We start from the raw sequence: 22,268 nt of genomic DNA, 5'->3' as shown, positions 1-22,268 counted from the left end.
CCATGGAGTCGTGTAGCACTGAAGCATCCCATTTAGAGAGATTAACTTACAACAACACCATGTGTAATGATGATCTTGTGGCCTGGCTGGTTATTAATACGTAAATATGACAGATTAGTCTGCACGCAGACTCGCGCTTGGAGACCAGGATTACAGAAAAGCGCAGGAGTTTAACTGCATGCTGCTTGCCTCATACACACACGCAAGTGCACGCAAATAAACAGACCACCTGAAGCACACAGAGCGAGGATGATTAGTTCATGGTTAATCTTCTCTATTGAGGTTGATCTCTGTATGTCTGACGCCACCCCTCCCCCAATTTCACTCAAGCACAGCTCGCCAGATAACGGCCAGGTCAGACGCGCACATCCACAAACACGCTTGCACACTAAGCCTTTACATTAAATGCTGCCCACAGGACAGTTTTAGACCCCGCATTACACATAGAGTCACATGCACTGAACATTTAAACACCAGATGGATTGAAGGACATTAGAGGGAATCTGCATCATTTTCTTGCTTTGATAACTGTATGCTTGTTCGAATCAGCCATAGGCTTCCCAACTGGCTCACGTCAAAAGCCACGTCTCTCCCGTCACATGGTCTGCACAGGAAACATGATAATAGCGCCAATCATGCTGATTCAATCAGGGCTTCTCCTCGAGCATTCTGGAGCTAAATAGTTCATTGTTGACTACATATACTCACAACTCTTCGAAAACCACAGAAATCTAAAATCTGAAGCTCTAGGCTAATGTAGCCTACACGAAACATTAGGGGAAAGCAAAAGGATTCAGTAAAGTTGCTCTGTATTTTCTCAGTTGTTCGTTTTAAATATATATTGTTTATGTTGTCAGTAAATGTCAGATTGTGCATGATTGATATTACGAAACATTATTACATTTTAAAAAAGTTTTTTTTTTTTTTATTGTCTCAATTCATCTGACCAAATGATCTAGTCAGATCACGATTTCTAAAATCCATTCATGCCATCTGTACTGCATTATTTCTTGTTGAATATTCTGTTTCACTTATAGCAAAAGGGCAAATTATGTATATTAAGCGTGCTGCAAATGGCATGGCTTTCATAGGTATTAAAGTTGATATTAATGTCGAGAAAGTAGAGAGAATATAGAGAGAAATGTAAAGAATACCCAATGGTGTAATAAGGACACCAATGCAAAAGTAGATTTGTTAATATGAGCTGAAATGATTTCATTATACAAAAAGCGAGATCACGGAGTAATAGATACATAAAGCTAGCACAGCAATGTAGGAAATCGGTGCTCTGGGACAGTGGTCAATTATTCAGTTTAGCCGCCATTATACAAAAATATTCAACTGCAATTGACCAATCAGAATCAGCTGTTCCATAGAGCTATATAAATCTGTATGCGCTTTATTAATTGTCAACTGACGAAGAAGAGAATTTAATGAATGCTCTGTGTGTATCATATTTCAGTCTCTTCTTGTGGAAACCGATTCATAGGGGGCTTGTGTAACCCGTGGCCGTGACTCTGCTGCTGTGGGTCGGCCGTGCGATTAGTGCAGCTCAATCCATCTACATTATGGCTGAAATAGCTCCACATGAAGTAGTAAGCACAACCTCCTGACCCAAAAATGAGGGGCTTAAGAGACCAGCTGTGTATGTGTGTGTGTGTGTGTGTGTGTGTGTGTTCACTCAGGAGAAAGAGAGTGCATGTTTCAAAGGTTAAGCCTTTATATGTGTGTGTGTGGGAGAGATTTGAAAGAGAGGAGAAGAACAGGTAAAAGTGTAGTAGTGATAGACCCTATTTATAAATCCCTCTTCCTTTAGCGTCTAGCTCTCTTAATCTCTCTCTTCTGTGTCTTTCCGTTCCCTTCCTTCCTCTCGCTGTGCTTCCTCTCACTATTCTCTCATTCACCAATGTGCCTCTGTAAATGTGCGCTAACTGCATTTGTGTACCTGAGTGGGGTTTTATCACATTTTGTCGCCATCTCGGGGTTGTTATCACGCACAATTAATGAGGTCATTGTACGAAATAATGCAGACTAACTGCTAACACATTTATCCACCCTATCCTATCATCACAGGGTGTGTCGTCCTGGGAGAGGACACAGGAAACTAGCGAAATAGTGCACCAATTAAACAAGTGCTCTTCATACTGTGTGTGTGTGTGTGTGTTTCCATCTACTCGAAATGTACTCATCTCCTCTTGTTTTCATTCACACTCTCACTCGCACTCCCACACACTCAGGGGGGCATCATAGACAATCATCCGGACATGGCACAGGAAATCAGGGTTGTCTTGGAAACGGGGCCTTATTGATTAAGTGGTCATCATCGCTCAGCACATGCAACTCAGAGGTGGACAGGGTTGTCCAACTGTCTCTTTTGTTCTGTCTTTCATTCTGTGTCCATGTGTCTTTTCCATTCTTCCTCATCCAAATATATATATATATATATATATATATATATAGATATATAGATATTTGGATCTCTGTCATAGAGCAGATTTTAGAATGCCCTGGTATTTACAGTAGGAAATCAGAACAGAACCACCATCATTACTGCCGTTAGCTGGTAATGTGTACTATTTTGAGTTTATACAGATTAAGTCAGGGTCTACAAGTCCAAGATCCATTTAGATCCTGAAAGAGCTTTTTACCGTTTATATGAATCTAGCTTCAGGCCACAGATGTGTGTGGCTTAGGTTTTGGACTACAGACCAGCCAGGCTTAATAAACACATAATAGACACAAAATATCATAATACAAATCTGAAAATGCAGAAAGGTTTATGCTAAGGTTAGGGCATAGAAAATATCATTAGCTCATTGTGTGTGTATATACAGGTGCATCTCAGTAAATTAGAATGGTGTGGAAAATGAATTTATTTCAGTAATAAACATTGTTGAACGCCACTTACATGGCATCACTGTTGACTGGCTTATGTCACATCCTAGTACACACGGTTGGGGCAAATACACAGATCAACCTTGAATGACTCAATCTTGAATGACTAAATTATTGCAAAATAATCTGATGGAACCTTTGAAATACTCAAATTGGTTCTGAAGTTTCATCAGATTTAGTGAGAGTGTGGACCGTTTCCAGATTAATCTTGTTTATAATTTCAGCTGCCATTTAGTAGTAAAGCGTGAGAATGTTTGGGGAGTGAAAGTAGCCCACTTTGCTGATCGCCTGGGGAACATAACGTCATGGAAAACTCAAAAGAAAAAGCGTATCGGTTCGTAGCAAGTTCAACAGGAAGTTGAGGTTGTTCCTGCCAAGGTCACGACCCAGGAAGTACATTACTTCAGATAAGGGCTGGTGGGAATTCAGCCATTGTAGCAGTGTCACGAGAAGAGAGGATGTGGATAGTATGAACTGTGTGTGTAAGAGGGACGCTGTGAAGGAAAGCTAAGCTAAATAAAGTCAGACATTGGATTCTCTGTTCTCTTCCTCTATATCTTGGACTCTTCTAATACAGATATATGCTCATTGCTTGTAACAACATTTCATGCTAGTTTTCAAACCAAAGTATTTGCCTCAAGTAAAACAGATAATGGGATTTTACACATTAAAATAGCACCTTACTCTCAAAAAGGTGAGACACATAAACTACTGTTCAAAAGTTAGGCGTGGTAAGAATTCTCTCTTATACTTGCTTTGGCTGCATTTATTTTATCACAAATACAGTAAAAAACCATTATTACAATAAACTTTCTTATAATAAATAATCAATCCATGGTTCTTCAGAAATTATTGAGTGATTTAATGCTCAATAAATGTCTTTTTAATTGTTCTAGTCCCTGTTAGATTCCTATTTTAAGCCGGTTTTATTGTTCGCCATGTTAAGCAATGTAAATAGAACACTCTTCCTCAGTCGGCATGATTTGATGGCTTCAGTAAGTGTTTACATGAACAACAAAAGATAATGATCAAAAAGCAGCTTATGCTAGAAAACCGTGTTTATGTGATAGGTTTTTCGTTTATTTACCTGATTAGAGAACACAACTGAAGGGATTTACATGATCATAGTGATGCTTAGCAAACACCACTAGTAGTCTCACAATGCTAAAAGCCTAATCGCTCTCAGATATCTTCTTGCATGAGATGCTCAACCGCTAATATGCTAGCCTGACCTCGCTCTCTCCCTCTCTCTCTCTCTCACTTTGAAACTGAGACGTAGATGACTCTGGTGTGTTTTTCTTTCCTTGTCTCTCTGTTCTTTTTCTTGGTCTTTTCTTTCTCTCTCTTTCATTACTCTGTTCCACCCTTTTTTAATTTCTCCTGCTACATCAAAGCACAGGCTGGTGTGTAGGCGGTTAAATATGGGCCCAATGTCAACAAGCTCTCTACTTTTTTCACTTCTTTTCGTTTTCTTCTTCTTCCGAGACCTGGAGGACATGTCCTCCAGCACAAACACTATGTACTTTTCTTTATTTTGTTCCCTAGTAAAACATCCCTTTCAGTCTTTTCATTTAGAAAAAAGTCACTTCCTTGTCACCAGGTCATGGGAAACTAACTGGGTTCATTACCACCAGTTGAATTCATATTCAAACCTGCAGATACAAAGTCAAATCACAGAAACGTCTTGTGATGCCACAGAATGTCTCTAAAAACATGCCGTCTAGATAGGCCGTGCAGCAAGTTATGAGACAAACCCATAATTAGAAGTCGTCGGGGGAATTTACACTACTGACTCAATATAAATCATCTATTATTACCAGATATTCCTACAAGCTTTGAGGATGTCACAGTTTTTCTTTATAATGGATTCTAGACTTAATAAAGCTGTCTGGCGATATAAGAGGAGGATGAGACCCAGATGCAGGGTGGATTGAGGAGAGGTCTGGAGCACACCTGGTTTACACACACATAGCTCTCTAATGTGGGTTCTGATAACTTCCATTTGTTCAGTTTCCGTTTGATTCCTTTTTAAATGAGGAAAATATGACGTAAAAGATAGAAAAAGCAAGGGGGAGGGACCGTAAAATGGCACAGGAAGAGACATCAAAGCAACAGTTTTAGTGTGACGTGGCCCTGGCCGGTGGAGACTCATTCGGGGAGCGGATTCAGCTGAATGAACAAATCACACATGTATAAAAACACACACTCGTCGAGTTGATGCTGTCCAGAGCATTCTTCGGTATGACTAAACTTCTGTTTTTGTGTTTGGATGCATTTATGCATGTTTGAGTCTATACAGTGGCAACACAATATTTTAAGGCCACACTTAAAGTATGACTTTCATTTAAATGTTTTTTTGTCATGCTTTTTAGATTTACCTAGCCACAATAAGTGACAATCAGTGGAAAATTATGTCCATTGCCCTGTTCACAGTAAAATCTCATTAGACCAAAATCTGACTCAACATAACTCTACATTTATCATCAAATATTTTCCAGTTGACTGTAATGGTCACATCGAGAAATGGTTTCACAGTCAGTTTGGACAGAAACATGTTTTATCACTGCTGTGTTGGTGTTTTTAGGGCCACTGTATGTATGTTATATTGAAAATCACAGCAAATACTGTTTAAATGAATGCATGAGTTGATTATGCACACTGTGTCTACAAAGAGAATTAAGGGTTAAAAGTGGGTGCCAGGAGGGGCAGCTTTTCCCCCAAGCCTTGTGCAGCACAGGATTTTAGCATTGCTGTAAAGCTCTCTCTCTCTCTCACACACACACACACACGCACATTATAGTTTAGAGCACATGCTTATAATGTCGGCCTGTAGTACAGAGATCATGTCTAAGAGTAATAATCATTACACTCAAAGTCTGTGCGTGATTGTTGCTGCTAACCCACAGGTGAGTGTGTCTCTGTGTGTGTATGTGTGTGACGGCAATCAGATGATTGTAATCTCTAATCTCTGTTGTTTATCTGACATGCTGTTTGTTTCTCTCAGATTATGAGGATGTTTAGAACTCCATGTTTTTGGTATTATTATTCCACAATAATTATGTGTGTGTTTTAGAGTAAAAGCATTAACAAATGTGATCGTTAGAGAGAGAGTGTGATTAGCCTGTTTGACTACTATTGTTGTGTATGTGGTGTCATTAATGTGTGGGTGCATGCGTGGACGTCTTTGATGAAGATCAGCAGATGATCAGTGTTTTTTGTACACTGTGGTCTCTTTGCTACACCGATGAAGGCGAAGGCCCTAATGCAGATCTAAAATGTCTGAATGAACAAAGACCATTCTGCATTTCTTCTCTCTGTTGTGCACATCTGCATGTGTTAATGTGTGTATGTGAATGTTTTGTATTTGGTTATTTGGTCTGGCAGGTAAATGTCACGCATGGGAGTGTTGCCTAGCTACAAAAATCAAATGCCATTAGCCCAATGAGAATGAGCGTGCTTCACATTCCTGACAAATAACATGTCCACAACACCGCACCACTCATCTGCATATACGCACACTTCCTGTTTCCTTTTCATTTCATCAAATAATTAAAAATCAAATGGTGTGTCTCTTTGAACTCTTTATTGATGATGTTCTGAGTGCTTACAGAGGACTTAACGCTTTTTCACTCTGACTCTGGTTTTAGACAATGTTTATGTATTTTTGCTGCATTCAACTCTTGTTGGGATTACTGTAATTATGAGATAACTTGTTGTTGTTATTTCAGATTTTACTCTAAACTGTTCACAAGTAATTTTTGTGGCGGTTTTCAAAACACTAGAATGGATCCATTGTGACTTTATTCTTGATTTCTTAAATCACAATATTAAATGACCTAATAACACAATATTAAAAGAACTAAGGGTCTGTTCACACCAATTGCGTTTCATTTTGCATTCATTGTGCTTCTTTTCCATATTTTTTCTTTGTAAACATGTACAAGTGTTTGACTTGTATTCACTCTCGTCTAGCGCCTGAAACTACAATCATAAAAAGACACTTAGGTTCAAAGAAACTCCATGTTTTTTTTCATGGTTTCTCATGTTTTTAAATCCAAAACTGCATTCTGTGAGAATGCACCCTACAAAAGTGCACCTGCTGACATCATTATGATATGTGTAGAGGTAGCTAAGGATAAACAAGTGAGTTCTCATAAAATGCCATGTTTAGGACTTTTAATTACGTCAAAGATGTGAATGAGTTTTACAACTTGAAAAGTCCACCAAAATTCATCTGCATTATGACATGGAGCCTTGAGTTGCTATTTTCTGTGTGTAAAGGAAGTGATAGATACTTATCTACAAGAACAGAGGTGATGGAGTGGTATTTTTTGTATTATCGTTATTCAGTTTTTTTAAATCCTCATATTAATCCAATAATTTAACATTGATTATAAAGTAGCAGTGCTGCTCAGAGGTGGCATGATTCTACACAGCAACTGTATACTTTGATACTAATGGCTGAGGTGGGTCTAAGCATGCGTAATTTAATAGGGCTTCAATGCAGCATTGTGTCTTTACACTGAATTTTGAGCAGGCATAGAGTAGCCTTAACCTGGCTGTGTAAAAACACCTTTAGACAAAATATTTATTGTGGGGATTTTCACTCCAATAATGAGAATAGTACTGGATGAAGCTGAAACTAAATTAAAGGGGTCATATGATGTTGCTAAAAAGAAACTATTTTGTGTATTTGGTGTAATGCAATGTGTTTATGCAGTTTAAGGTTCAAAACACACGTTATTTTCCACATACTGTACATTATTGTTGCTCCTCTATGCCCCGCCTTCTGAAACAAGTCATTTTTAACAAATCTCATTGTTCTGAAAAGCGAGGTGTAAGCTGATTGGCCAGCTATCTAGTGCATTGTGATTGGCTGAATACCTCTAGTGTGTGACTCAAATATTGCGCCTCTTACCAAACTGTGATGTTGTGTCCCAGCGCGACGAGACAACACCAATTAAACCCATTACAAACAAGGCAAATTCTTTAAATATGAAAACGTACTTACAGGCTGTGAGTCAGATGTGTTCCTGAGTCAGTTACGCCTTCTTTTTTTGCATGAACATTTGGGCGGTGTTATGCAAATCTTCCCACACAGTGATGTAGACATGTGGGGGCGTGTTTAAACGAGGCCTTTTAGGAGGGCGTAGATGACTCTTATCTTTTATAAAGAATATCCCTTTAGGTTTGAGACTTTAGACTTTGCAACTTTAGGGATCGTATCTATGCTTGAAGAGCTTGTACTCCAAAGAGAAAGGAAAACTTGAAATTGCATCATGTGACAGATTTGTGTCACTGACAAATGCAGCAAAACAGATAAATGTCAGGGTATTGTTAAGCTAAATATCAGCACTTTTGGAACACCACTTGGCCAACCAGATTACAGGACCGGAACTAGCTGTTGTATATTAGAAAACTTCACGAAAAAAGTGTGTACAGATGTTTCTGTTTGTTTTATTCCTAAAGTGCGCCAACAAAACCAAAACTGCCTTTAGGTCTGTTTCAAAGCTTTCAATCTCTCCTTTCCTCTCTTTTCTTTAGCTTTTTCCCCTTTGCACTTAAGGGGCAATCAGGGACAAACCATCTATCAGTCACTAAACACACACACTTTGCACAACATTGCGTCACACCCTCCCATTGTGTTTATTAAAAGCTGCATATGTTTCCTGAAGTGTCATAGGATCCAAACACGCACAAATGTTCACCTTGTCTGTGTACTACGCTATCTTTTAAAAGTGTCTTGTGTGCATGTGTTTGTGTGTCACATAAAGGGTTGTGTTCAGGGTCACAGTGACTAATAAAATTAGGTCAGTGTGGGTAGTTCAATACAAACGCTTCTCTCGAATGCTCTTATAATGCTATACGACAACATTTATGCTCGGTGTCATATTATACAAGCAAATAATTAATCTATTGTGTGTGCACTAGGTCAGAGATCCTATTAGTAAAGGTGAGAGGAAATTAGAGATCTGTGTTGTTTTACATAGAGTGATTTGTCAGTGTGCACATTGATTTCTGACTGCGTACATCTTTCTCTTTCTCTCTGACACACATGCATAACAAGTCACAGACAAAGAGAAGCTTCAATATGTCAATATGTCTGTCCCTGGTGACATCATCTATCTGCCGGGTCAGTCGTTTTATCTGCTTTACCATAAAAGACCCTTATGCACAATTCATCAGTCCAAGGTATTCCAAAGAGAAAAATGTTTTGTTTGTTTTGTTTTATGTATATTGCTTCTTATCCAACAATCTGACTTGATTCTGGCATGTAACACCCACTTTTTACAATCCAGTCAATAGCCGATGGATAAAAGCCAGAACTACATTACTTTTTTTCGTGCTGAATATCATGTTTCACTTGGAAATGCAATACAGTATGTAACATCAGGGGAATAAATTTGGTTGAAGATGTCATTTCATGTTGACTGTAAATAGTGGTGTGTGTGTGTCCCTGTTGGAAGGCCGTTAAAATCTTGTGATTAGTGATCAAAGTAAGAACAGGACAACTGATCCTTGTCACTTCTTGTAATTACTGACTACACCGACATCCAGTCCCTTTTCTTCTCTTCTCCTTGTGCCTCTCAGCGCACAAACATTTACACTCTCTCATGGTTGGTTAGGTTAGATATATCTCGGCTGCCTGTGATTGTGAAAGTGATTGCTGTCCTGCCCGTTTAGTAGTGTGTAATGGAGCAGCACAGGATGGATCAGCGAGCTCCAGGAGAAAGGGGCTCAACCCCACCTTACTGCCCACAAACAAGATACCCCTCTGGGGCTCGGGCAGACAATAGCAGAGTTTGAAGAATCTTTGAGATTACATTTGTAATGGAGGTTTTTGTTTGTTAGGGAGTGAAAGTGTTCTACAATACCATTAAAAAGTTTGGTGTTGGTAGGATAAAAAGTAGTTATAAAAGTGGTGTCTTATTGCTCACCTGGGCTGCATTTATTTGATTAAAAATACAGTAAAAACAATAATATTGTGAAAAATTATGATTTAAAAGAACCATTTTCTGTTGTAATGCATTTTAACATGTAATTTGTTCCTGTAATGGCAAAACTGAACTCTAAACTGTCTTTAGAGTAACAAGATCCTTCAGATATCGTTCTGGTATGCTTATATGGTGCTTAAAGGGTACATAACATACACAGTTTCACTTAATCTCATGTTAAACTTGAGTACCTATAGACCAGTACTGCATCCTTCATATATTCAAAAAGTCCTTAGTTTTATCATATTTATAAAAGAAAAATACAGCTTTCCGACTTTCTCCAGAAAAAGCCGAGCTCCTGTGGTTGGTGGAGCTATAATGCTGATGTTTCGTGTTGTTTCCATTAACAAATATTCACTTATGTGCTGATTTCCAACAAAAGACAGAAATCTGATGCAATTATACTTACACAAATGGGGTATTTTATCATTGGGATCGCTTCCTTTTTTTAATAGCAAATGATGTGCAAATCCAGCATCGACCTGGGCCTTGTTTATAAAACATGTGTCACTCAAATGACCAGATCACACAAACGCACTTGATACACTCCGTTGCTGCCCTGGAAAAACAAACTGCATCCACTGTTCGTGTAACAGTAGGAAGCTGAACACGGTAAATTTTCCCTCACATCCAAAAACACAGTTATTTGGAGACATTCTCGAGCAAATCCTATGCAGCGTTGGCGACGATTTCCCGAGGAAGCGCATTGATGTGCGCGGTCTCGCTCTCCTCTGGCCGACGTGTGCGCGGGCGCGCTTTTCTGAGAGAAATGCTCATTTAAGGAGTTCCACTCTCACCTACCTAATAAAATCTACGATCGCCCCTTTATGCTGTATGCTGTATTCAGCATCTTGCAGTACTGTTATATTATGACTACATGTAAGTGTGCAAATTGAGATTCATCATTTAAGATCTGATGTGGGCTGTTAATGATAAAGACAGGAAAGCTCATCGCAGGTTATACAATCATTAATTTGCCCGTTTTCAAATAATTGGCATCGTCCAATAATTGTGTCCACTGTTGGGCCTTGACAACCGACAATCTCTGTTTGGAATGTTTTTTTTTGTTTTGTTTTTATAATTTTGAATAAATATGCTGATTTCAATTGAATTTCAAACAGAGAGTGAAATTTGCAGATCTGTGCTGTTTCTTTTTGTGACGTGGGAGAGATTCTGGGGTTGTTTTGTTGACTCATCCCTCTGCCTCCAGTGCAACTGTTTGAATGTGTGTGTGTGTGTGTGTGTGTGTGTGTGTGTGTGTGTGTGTATGCCTGTGGCATCTCTTCACCTCTGTAAGTGTCAGCCTGTCTGAATGATCAGCTTTATGAGACCTGACCTTTAAATACAAGAGTCTGAGCAGCCCCCTCTCTCTCAGTCTTCCTCTCTCAGACCATGTGTGACAGGATCTGCCTCAGGCGAACACTCAGTCCTGATGACTATGGACTTTGACAACGATGCTTTGTCTTTTAAAGTCACTAACAAGTTTTTTTTTTTACCGCTGTATATACTCACAGTCCAATCTCTCAAAGATCAAATACTGTTATTTTGACTATTTAAGGTCGGAAAGAAAGGGACGGCTTATCCGTCTCTCCCTCCCCCTATCTAGTGCTCCGTTAACAAGAATAGTCATCCTTGCTGCAAACTTCACCTGTTCCCACAGTCTTTGAGTGGGCCTCCTGTCGGTCTGGACCACAGACTGGTTTAATCCGGTTTAAGGTGTTTTCAGTCTGGATGTGCTGCATTAAAAGAGCTTTAGAAAGAAAAACAGAGAGAGAAAAGCACCATCAAGCAGCCAATCAAAATGTTGTATTTGGCTAATGTCAACATTTTTATATATAAAACTATTTAATTAAATATAAGTATATAATTAAATAATTAATTTAATAATTGTTATATAATATATATATATATATATATATATATATATATATATATATATATATATATATATATATAATTGTTTCATTCATTGATATAAAGTTGAAGTAATTAAAAATATTCTGTCCTCTTTGTCTGACTCAATTGATGTGCTGTTTGGGAAATGCCCTGCATACGCACACTCACAATGACAAATATACTCAGATGCTCTTAAAATGACTAATCATATCTGAGTCACTGTGTGTGTTTGGTTGGTGTGTCGGTTTGGATGCATGCATAAATAAGTGTATCAGTGTGTGCTGTTCAGTCAGACAGACTGTTCAATTTATCGTCTGGACACCTCAGGCTCATTCACTCATTCTTTTATTGATTATTTCATCGATTAAAACTTTTGGACAGTGTTTGTGTCCAAGAGAGTGAGCAGACACTATCACACATCTGGAAAAGCCACCAAACAGAGGAGCATTCTGTAGCTCAGAGGTTACTCTTTCATAGTTCAAGAGAATTAATAGTGTTGTTCACAGTTATGCTTCACTGAGGTTTTAACTAAGTCAAGTTAAATTAAAGTACTAAAAATGTTTCAAAATAAGATGAGATCTTTTTTTTTTAATACTAAATGGGAATTGTTTGAATTTATAATGATAATTTATATTTAAATTCATATCTATTGCATTTGGTTGAAGATGTTAGAGATCTTGGCAAATCCAAGCACAACTGAGACTTGAAACTATAGAGGTGACATGGAATAGTTTAGTCTAGTTTAGTTTAGTTTAGTTTAGTTTAGTCTAGTTTAGTTTAGTTTAGTTTAGTTTAGATATATCACCTGCCTGTTGCATCATCCTTACTTAAATATTTGGATTAATTTGATTATATTTTCAGCTACCAGTAAGAGTCTGCAGTGTGTAAATATGTTAATTATGCCCAATTTGCCACAAAATAGCACAGTAAATGCAGGAAAAAACTGATGACTGAAAGGCAAAATATATGTTTTATGTAAATGTCATACATTTCATGTGTTGCAGTATGAGTGGGAGAGAGAGAAATCCCCATTTCCTGTTGACACAGGTGTGCGGTTACATCAGTGTGTTCTCATACAACAGTTTGGTGCTTTCTTTATTGTCAGTGTTAATTTGGGTAGAGTTACTTTGACGATGGGACTTTCCCACCCCTAAACAAAGTGTGTTATGTTAGCGTCTAAATCCAGCATGCTGACCATGGGCGGCCCTGAACCTCTGTCTGATATGCTTATGAAGACGAGTGTGAGGGTAGATGGAGGCAGAGCTGATGGAGGGATGAGTGGGAGGAGAGAGAGAGAAGGTAGTGAAACTATAAGAAGAAAGGTTCAGGTTAGTGAACCATATCTGCAGGTACAGGACTGACTGACTACCCAGCAGGCACGGCAGATGTTTCCTCTTTTTATCTCCAGAACGGTGAAGCACAAACACACATGAACAGACACAAAGTCTTGCACCGTGCAGATACAGAACAGGCTCTGATAATGAGTGAGTGCCACAGCATACCACCCATATCTTCACTAACAGGTAATGCACTGCCATGAAACACAAACTTGCCAGTTTAACTTACTCTCAGACACTTTGTTTAGAGCTGAAATGAGTCCTTATCGGCACGTATATAAAGGAGCATTATTTCTGTGAATGGGGCCATCTCACCTCAAACCAAAACATACCAAAGTAAGCTCTGACAAATGGAGACGGCGTGCTTTGTTATCATAGCGCAGGTATGACCACACTCTCTGGCCTTATTTAGAAGAACCCAGTTGCTCTGAGCAAGATTAGCTCAAAATACACTCACGTAGAATCATGTGAAGGCCGGACATGCGTCATGTGTGGTCAGATGTAAGATCTCTGTCACCCTTGCTCAGACACACACACACACGTATTCCTCGCTGTTCATTCCTTCTCTTAGCACATCAGTGTTAACACTCATAAGAACCTGCAGTCAAGCTAAGTGTACATTCGCAGTGTGTTTGTGGTTGACGTGCTATTCTTCAGTGAATAGAGGAGACAGCCTGCTGTGACTAATTAGCTTCTTAGCATTGGCTGGATGTACTTGTGAAGTGACGCTCTTAGCAGGGCAAGTGGCGCCACCGCCATCTATGACACCCAGAGGGCAGGAAGTGGGAAGAAAACCACAGGAGAGCAAGGTAAAGGAGATGTACGAACGTAAATATTAAGTACCGTACAGTTGTAATCCAGCATGTCAGGGCTCTGGCCTTTAGGTGCGTACATGTTCAAGATATGTTAAGCCATGGTGCTCTTGCAGGAAACCGGTTCGAATATATACTTGATCTTTCATAGGTTTTTCAGATGTCAGTATAACAGTCAGTATTAGACATTTACTTTTTATACTCCTGTTTCAGCTTGTTTTTAGATTTTGATTACTTTCCCTGTCTTTTACTTTTTTTACTTTTCCGGACATGTTCAAATCTTGATGTTTAAATGTTTGAAATGTAAGAATTTGTAGCTTTTGTAAAGTAAAATAATAATTCTAATTATCGAATTATATAATAATTACTGTATTATGCAGTACAGGTATAAATTACAACAGTAATATGTTTTAATCTTAATTTTTATACAATTGTTAAAGCAAAAACAACAATAATAATAATAATAATTATTATTATTATTAACATATAATCATATTTTAAACAAATAATGCAATATGTGACAATAACAATATTACATAGAATGAAATAACACAAAATTGTTATTATTATTATTATTATTATTAGAGGTTTGTGTCTATTTTAAAGACCATGTACAAATGAAAAATAAAACTCTTTTCAAATAAAACTAACTATCGGCTTATTGGTATCGGCTGGAATTTGACTGCCAGCACGTCTCTAGTTTTCCCATCTCGTGTCATCTCTGACATCAGGAACATCACATGAAGTTAAATGCATTGCAAACAGGACCATGCAGTGTTCCATCTGCCTCTGTTGCCTCGGTGACGTCTCCTTGGGAACAGGTTGCCCCCTACAGCTCATAGCAGAGCGTGCAGCCCGAAGCCCAGCCTCTGAAAACAGAAACATAATGATACGGGCCGCATGTGGAATCCGAGTCTTTCTCAGGAGTGGGTTCGCATATGTGTGGTGACAGGCTTTTGTTTGATGTAATGGCTCTGTCTTGTTGTGGTTAGTGTATGTGTGAGAGAAAAGAATGCTGGGTGGGGATGTGGTTTGAAGCACCGTGTGTGTGTGTGTGTTTGCCAGTGAAAACAAAGTTTGTACGTGATAAAGGATTGCCATTCAGTCAGAGCATCTATGGTCCAGAAGGCTTTACTTGGTTTTTCCAGTTGTGCATTGTTAGTTTTCATTTTTTGAACACCTCTAGCTCAAGATTAGAGCAGAAGTGTGTGTTTGTGTGTATTGAAGCTTCGATTTATATGTAGCTAAGTTCTAGCGTAGGGTGCGTCTACAATCCTCCAACGCTGATTCTGTGTGTTATACTTCGAACCATCACAAATCCAGCTATGCGTTTTATAATTATTAGAGCTGCTATAGTTACAAACTTTACAGTTATTGACAGGAACATCCATCGCGATCAATTCACTTAGCAGGTTTGATTTCCCATCATCCTCTCTATTGGTACTTGTATTACAAAATAGCTTGTAGATACTAACTAGATTCTCGCTATGACTTCTGAGTGGATTCTTAAGTGCTACTCAGCTGTAGCTTAAGTTTTATGGGTAGTTTTAGTGAGTTGCAGTGAGGTTCTAGTCAGTTGCTCGGACATTCTAGGTGGCTCCAGACAAAAATTGCATGTCAAGGCATGAGATATTTATTGTCTACAATATTTTAAAATTGTTGTTTAAACAATGTGTGAGTGACATTATCAAGTATGTAACTGACTTTGCAAAAAGCAAACAAAACGTTAATTATCGGTTTTGAAAATCTATCTCTATCTTAGAGTTTTGTTCAAATAGCTAACACTAGAAAGAGCAACAGTAACAGTGACGGCTTCCTTAGCAAGCACCACTAATTAGTCTTTGCAGCTGAAAAGCAACAGTGCAGTATGTGCCTGTTGTAATGAAGGTAAAAAAAAAAAAAGCTGACACAGCGATCTGTCGTTATGGTTCGAGCCACTCAAGGGAGAGTGTTATGATTGGACATTCCACGCATAGCTTCTCTCATAGGGTTGGAGGAGCGAACTAGAAGCACTCGCACTCCTGGACGAACAAACGAACGAAAAACCTAACTATCCATTCTTACTGTAACCTCCTCCTAAAACAAACACCCATTCTCTCGCCGCAAAGATAGCTTTGGAAAAAAAAATATGTACCTAAGACCCAAAGACAACAGTGTTTGCAATGGAAACCCAATTTACAGGCCACCTCGTGTTGTCATGTGTTGATTCAGGCAGACTTACAGATATAGAACCTGCTACTTTCCGTACAAAGGTGAAAAAAAAACAGCAATGCAGAGCTCAAGACTCTGGGAGGTAAACGTGGCTGTCGCCGTGAAGAGGAAAGCATGCTGTAATTTACTGCTCTTGTGCCCCCCTCAAGATCCCTTCATTGGCGATAAATCCCATGACCAGAATCCTGAGCGAGGTATCAGTGTGCCCCAGCGATTATTTTCTTACACCACAGGCCACAGTGATTAATATGTTCTGCAGAGAGTGTTCCAGATGGAAGATTTAACACACGGTTTGTTCTTTTTGTACATTTGATTCTTACGAGCTAATTCTGTGTATCTTCTTAAAATCGCAAACTATGCAAAATGCAGAAGAGTTATATTTTTAATACATTCATGTTTTCAATACATTAGTAGCGATGCACAATATATCAGTACGATATGTGTTATTTAATCGGTATATTAGGTTCTTATAGGATATTTATAATGTTTAAAGGTTAGGGGATGGTAAGATTTTTTGCATTTATTTGATCAAAAATACAGTAAAAGCTGCTGTATTACTGTATATTTCCAATTGTAATATATTTTTTAAAAATGTAATTTATTCTTGTTTTATCTTTTAACATTGTAAATTTGATTATCATTATACGCATTTCCCTTATTTTTACATTTAGATTACATTTATACTTATCTTATGCTTCCTTAAAGTTAATCTTGAAGAATACTTATGTTAATAACTGTAATATGTAATCCTTTTTTAAAATGAATATCAATTTTCATGCTGAATATTGTTTTTTTTTGTTTTTGTTTTTTTTTGACACCTAAATGTCATCGTAGCATCTAAAATGATTTCATTTTGTTTTTAGATTTTTACAAATTTGTTTGGACAATATAGTAGGAAATTTTCATATCCGTACATTGCTAGATGTTGTTGTTAATTTTGATCCAGTAACATGTCCTACTTCTCTAAATCACATCGTGCCGGTTCTTAAATAACCTCTACATAGAGATTGAGAGGGCAAGTAGCAGATGAGAATGTTCTTAGTGGCAAAGACTCATTGGAAACCTGCAGCTCACCTTCCTAAATGACAAATCAATAACTCTAGTCTGCCTCAGAGTCTCATGTGTCTTTTATCTGAGCTGGAGTTTAGATGGGTGAAGGCTCAATTTATTATTTAAAGGCTCCATATTTTTGATGTACTGTACTGCTAACTAGCCGTTAAGCTCTGCCCAGATGAGGCGCGATGAAAATGTGTACTTGTTTAGTGATTGCTTTTACAGGCATTTATCGGTGTGCCTCGACAGATGTCACTGCAATGCCCTAGGGGGTGTTAAGGGGTTTCAATTGTGTTTGCTTTAAATAGAAACTCCTGAGAGTCACCTGGAGTTCTGGGAATTCAGCCTTTATCATACAGGTATTACAGAGCAGCAGATCGGAGGCCAGTTTTTGCCCAGTCAACATATCACTTCACTAGGTTCATTGTAAAATCCATAGAGGAGGCATAGCTGGAAAACTGATTGACTAGTAGGAATGTAGACTCATTAGGCTAATGGTTTCACTGGCTGATTTGACATATTCATAGTGCTGTGCATGCCGACCACACATGCAAAGATCAAGCATTTATATAACGGAGTAGTAATAGTAGAGCCTTGCCTAGTGTTTAGCATGCATGCTAAAAATACAGTGAGCTGTAGTTCAGTATGCCTTTCCCACATCATTTCCTGTTCTTTCGGTTTAGGAAATAAGCCACTACTCCAGTCTTCAGTGTCACATGATCCTTCAGCAATCATTGTAATATGCTGACTTTGTGCTCCAGAAACATGTTTTTTTTTTTTTTTTACATTATTATCAATGTTAAAAATAGTTGTGTTGCTTAATATTTTGTATTTTTGTGGTCAAATTATTGTTGCGGGATGCATTATTAAGTTTTGAGCAGTTTAATGCATTATTGCTAAATAAATGTATTAATATGCATTTCTTAAAAAAAAAAAAGTCCTACTGACCGCAAACTTTTGAAAATGTAGTAGTTTCCTGTTTATTAAATTGGCTTTTTTTTTATTGTCATTAGACTAAATAAATCCAAACAAATCATTCAAATATGATCCAGAAAATGTATACTTTTCATTTAATGTATTAAATATTTAAGTTCTGTTTAAAAACAAATCCATGCATATTTATTAGTATATTGCTTTTCACAAGAAATATTGTTCCAAAGCAGCTTTACAAAGTAAAGCAGAAATTCAAAGGATAAATTATTAAATAAGAAAATTATTTTTCACAAAAAAAAAACAGATTTTTATTTTATTTTTTATTTCTGACCAGAAAATACCTATAAGGGACAGAAAAATTATTTAAAGTATAAGTAATCTTTATTTCATTGATTTACTTTTTTTTTCTTAGCTCTGACTTTTCGCTCTTGCATTTTTATTTAGTAGAGTTTGTAAGTTTTAGCTTACAGCTCCAGCATGATGTGAGCTATTCCTTTCTTGGTAAAGCGTTCATTTAGTCACTTTTCCTGTGTGTACCTCCTGAAGGCTGTAATGAAATCTCTCATGTGGAACGGCGGAACAAGGCTCGTGGCTGTTTGTCATGGATCATTCACAGTGAGCTCACACACTCTCCGCTGTCCCTTTACTTCTTACTTCTGCTGACTACTAACCACACCGTTTGCTTCCCTCTGCTGAACAGCCTGATGGGATTGGTAGCATCTCCTTCACAGTACACCGAATTGACTGTTGTGCTGATCCGTGCATCAGGTTTGATAGAACTTGTGACTAGTGAGCGATGTGTCTATCTATATGACTGTACGGCTTTTTTTTTCCTTTTCATTTTGTTATATACAGCTTTTTTCCAACCACCGCTACATTGAGACTCTACTTTCAGGTACATAATATAGACATACCACAGGTATTTGCTGTGATCCATGACCTTAAAACCAAAGATGGAGCATGAGATAGAGAGAAAGAAAGAGGTTAAGAGGTTTGTACATGCACAGAACAGGTGGAGAATGAAAGCACAGGCCGGAGAAATAAAAGAAGATTGAGAGTGTGAAAGCGCGAGAGAGAGAGAGAGAGAGAGAGTTGCAACAAAAAGCACAAAATCAGCTGAATGTAAATGTGCCAGATAAGCGCATGAAGAGAAGTGTGTGTGTGTGTGTGTGTGTGTGTGTGTGTGTGTGTGTGTGTGTGAGAATCTACGGCCAGCCCCTCTGCTGACTTTGCTCCTCTCAAAGGAAAATTGATTTGGCCAGAGAGAGAGAGAGAGAGAGGTACTTAGATGAGTGGAAAAGAAGAATGACAGAGATTGAGAACAGCAAAAGGAATAGAGAGAGAAGAGGAGGAGGAAAGTTTTTCGCCACACCTATTCCTTTCCCTGCAAAAAAAAATCAAATAAAAAATACTGACATGCTGTGTACGGTCAACAAGGATTCACACATACTACGATAATAATCACTACCCTTCCCTTGCATCATATTCATTGTGTGATATTTCCAAATAATACAGATACCTCAGGTGGCCACAAACTCTTCAATCCGAGACGTATGGAAGTACTGAATGTTTCCCGTCGCTAGGTTTGAAAAGTCTCTCTTTTAGCTGAATTTATAAATCTAAGCGCTCAACTTCTGCTTGATTTATGCCTGCTCCATTAGAGGCCTTGTCCTTGCCGGCACTTACCTTTAACAATGAGAACGTGTTAGGTGAGCTTACCTCGCCGTCATCCTCTGTTCTAATAATAGAATGCACAATCACACTTAGCCTAGCATGCAAACACACACATTACTAATTAAGGCCGTCTCTGGCCTGTTACAGAAAATCAATGGTGTTTTAGCTCGATCTCTCCTTCTCTTTCCTGTGCTGCTGAAATTGAGGTCAACCTGTACCTCCTCTTTGTCAGGAAAGTAAAAAAGCATTTAATCATTACAAATGCACATCTATAAGAAGATATGTTTGTAGAATTCTAGTGTAATGATCTCATGATTACAGCAGCTTGATCGTCGTTACATGTTAGTAATGCACCGTCTGACTGTGGACCGTGTGGCCACAAATGGTTTCAACACGAGCCCTTCTAATTCATCCATTCAATTTCAAGTGATCTTTGTCTTGTTTCATTGGCTCACTGAAAAACGCAAGAGCTGCTCCACTATTATTTGCCATTTAATTGAATTATTCCCTTAAGAACACTTCATCTCTCTACATCTCTTCAGTCGTCTCTCCTGCTTCAACAATTGGTTTCATCTGAGCCGCTGTGTCCCTCTTTAATCTTGAAGTCATTTTCACCAGCAGCGTCTTTCCAAATTTCAAAGGTTTCATCAAGGCTTCTGCGGTTTGCAAGCACTTGCAGGCTCCACATGTTAGCATATTCTTGAAGTGTTGTGTTTTCTCTGTGTCTCTGCAGTGAGTAACTACAGTCATGTGCTGGAGGGCCAGTCAGACTCAGATGATGAAGATAAGCTTCACATCGTGGAGGAGGAAGGGAGTCTCTTGGACGGGGCTGACTGTGACAGTGTGGCCCCTGATGAGGACCCTAATGGGACCGTCGACCCTGACAGTAGATGGGATGATGGTAAGTCTGCCCCATTGTCATATATCATTGGAAAGAAAGCTGTATTTATCGAGTGTCATTTCAGTTTCACCTGATCCTGATCAGACTAGTTTCTCAGGGATTGTTTGCATAAGGAACTTTATGTGTTCAGAAACAGCTACAGTAGATAGAACAGAATGAAGGTGTCTCAAGGTGCATATTTTAAAAGTTAGACTATTTTTAAATTGACACGTTGTCTTAAAAATGCAGGCCTGTGGCAGGATGCTCCAAAAACAGTGCGAGAAGTGACGCAACAGCCTAAGGCGTCTGTCTGAATGTGTGTGGCTGTGACTGTGATGCTTTAAAGGGGATGAATTTAAAGATGCAACTTCTGTAAACAGGAGGGAAAAGACTTCTGTCTTCTGCAAAGACGACAAAGAATTAAAAATTCAAATCAAAAGGGATTGTAAAGGCATTTATAATGTTACAAGGGATTTAATTAAATAAATGCTGTTCTTTTGAACTTTATTTTCATTAAGAATCTAGGCATCACTGTCTCCACAAAAACATTAAACAATTTATAACATTGATGATAATTAGAAATAATTGTTGAGCACCAAATCTGCATATTAGAATGATTTCTGAAGACTCTGAATATTGGACTGCTGGAAATTCAGCTTTATCATTACCAGAATAAATTATATAAACATTTTTAAAAAATATATATATATATACTGTAACGATACAAACTCCATAGTCGTCGGGAAGAAGGAGGCGGGAACCGGCACACAATCAAAACATAATTTTAATATTTAAAATAAATACAAAACGGCGCACCAGCCCCTCACGGCCGACTGGTGCGCACAAATAAAAAGCAAACACATAAAATATGTCCCAGGCCTGGTCCTCTCTCGTCCTTCACTATAGTCGATCCAGTTTTATATCCTTCCATCTCCTACGTGGGACTCGATACTGGCGGTGGGGCGCAGGTGTAGCTCATCTCCAATCACTACACCTGGCCTCACTCCTCGTTCCCACGCCTCTCGGCCCCGCCCCACTCGCCACATATATATATATATATATATATATATATATATATATATATATATATAAAAAGTTAAAAAGAATTAGAAAATAAGTTATTTTAAAGTGTAATACTATTATACATTATTGTTTTTATTGTATCTTGATTAAATAAATGGACCACTGGTTAACATAAAATATTTCTTCCAGAAACATTTTAAATTCATAAAACAGCAATAAAACAGTAGTGCAAAAATAAAAGAAATTGAGTAAAAGAAAAAAATCTGAATGCTGTGTATTCAAACTTGTGGAAAACCTTTAAATTAAAAGAAATAAATAACTAACCCCTTTATCATATGTGTCAATTAAACTAGTTGACTTTACAAAAAAGATTCTTTTTTCAATAATACTTGGAGGTTTTATGTTATTTTAAGGGAACGTGAAGCGTAATCTCTTTTACAGACACTAATTGACACCATTCCTTTGCTGCCTTTCAAGCACAGGTATTTCCTTCAGAAAATACATACTTCCATGGCTCCATCTGGATAATAAGGCATGATTAAGGGTGACTGGGATACAA

At 38.1% G+C, this 22,268-nt stretch overlaps 1 protein-coding gene across 3 annotated transcripts in view; it reads left to right on the top strand.

Annotated features, from left to right (window-relative positions):
* Positions 1-22,268, top strand: part of zeb1b (zinc finger E-box binding homeobox 1b) — a 55,612-nt gene that overhangs the window by 19,755 nt on the left and 13,589 nt on the right. For 2 of the 3 annotated variants that reach the window (XM_052611531.1, XM_052611530.1), the window contains one exon: positions 20,540-20,707. In XM_052611531.1, coding sequence (XP_052467491.1) covers positions 20,540-20,707 — 168 coding nt within the window. Of the gene's footprint in view, positions 1-13,709; positions 13,933-20,539; positions 20,708-22,268 lie in introns of those variants that run through there. The other variant, XM_052611532.1, reaches the window with a different exon arrangement.

The sequence above is a fragment of the Carassius gibelio genome, chromosome A12 (assembly GCF_023724105.1).
Source record: "Carassius gibelio isolate Cgi1373 ecotype wild population from Czech Republic chromosome A12, carGib1.2-hapl.c, whole genome shotgun sequence".
NCBI classification, from domain to species: Eukaryota; Metazoa; Chordata; class Actinopteri; order Cypriniformes; family Cyprinidae; genus Carassius; species Carassius gibelio.
Note: the sequence above shows the minus strand (reverse complement) of the source record. Positions and strands in the feature narration are given on the sequence as shown.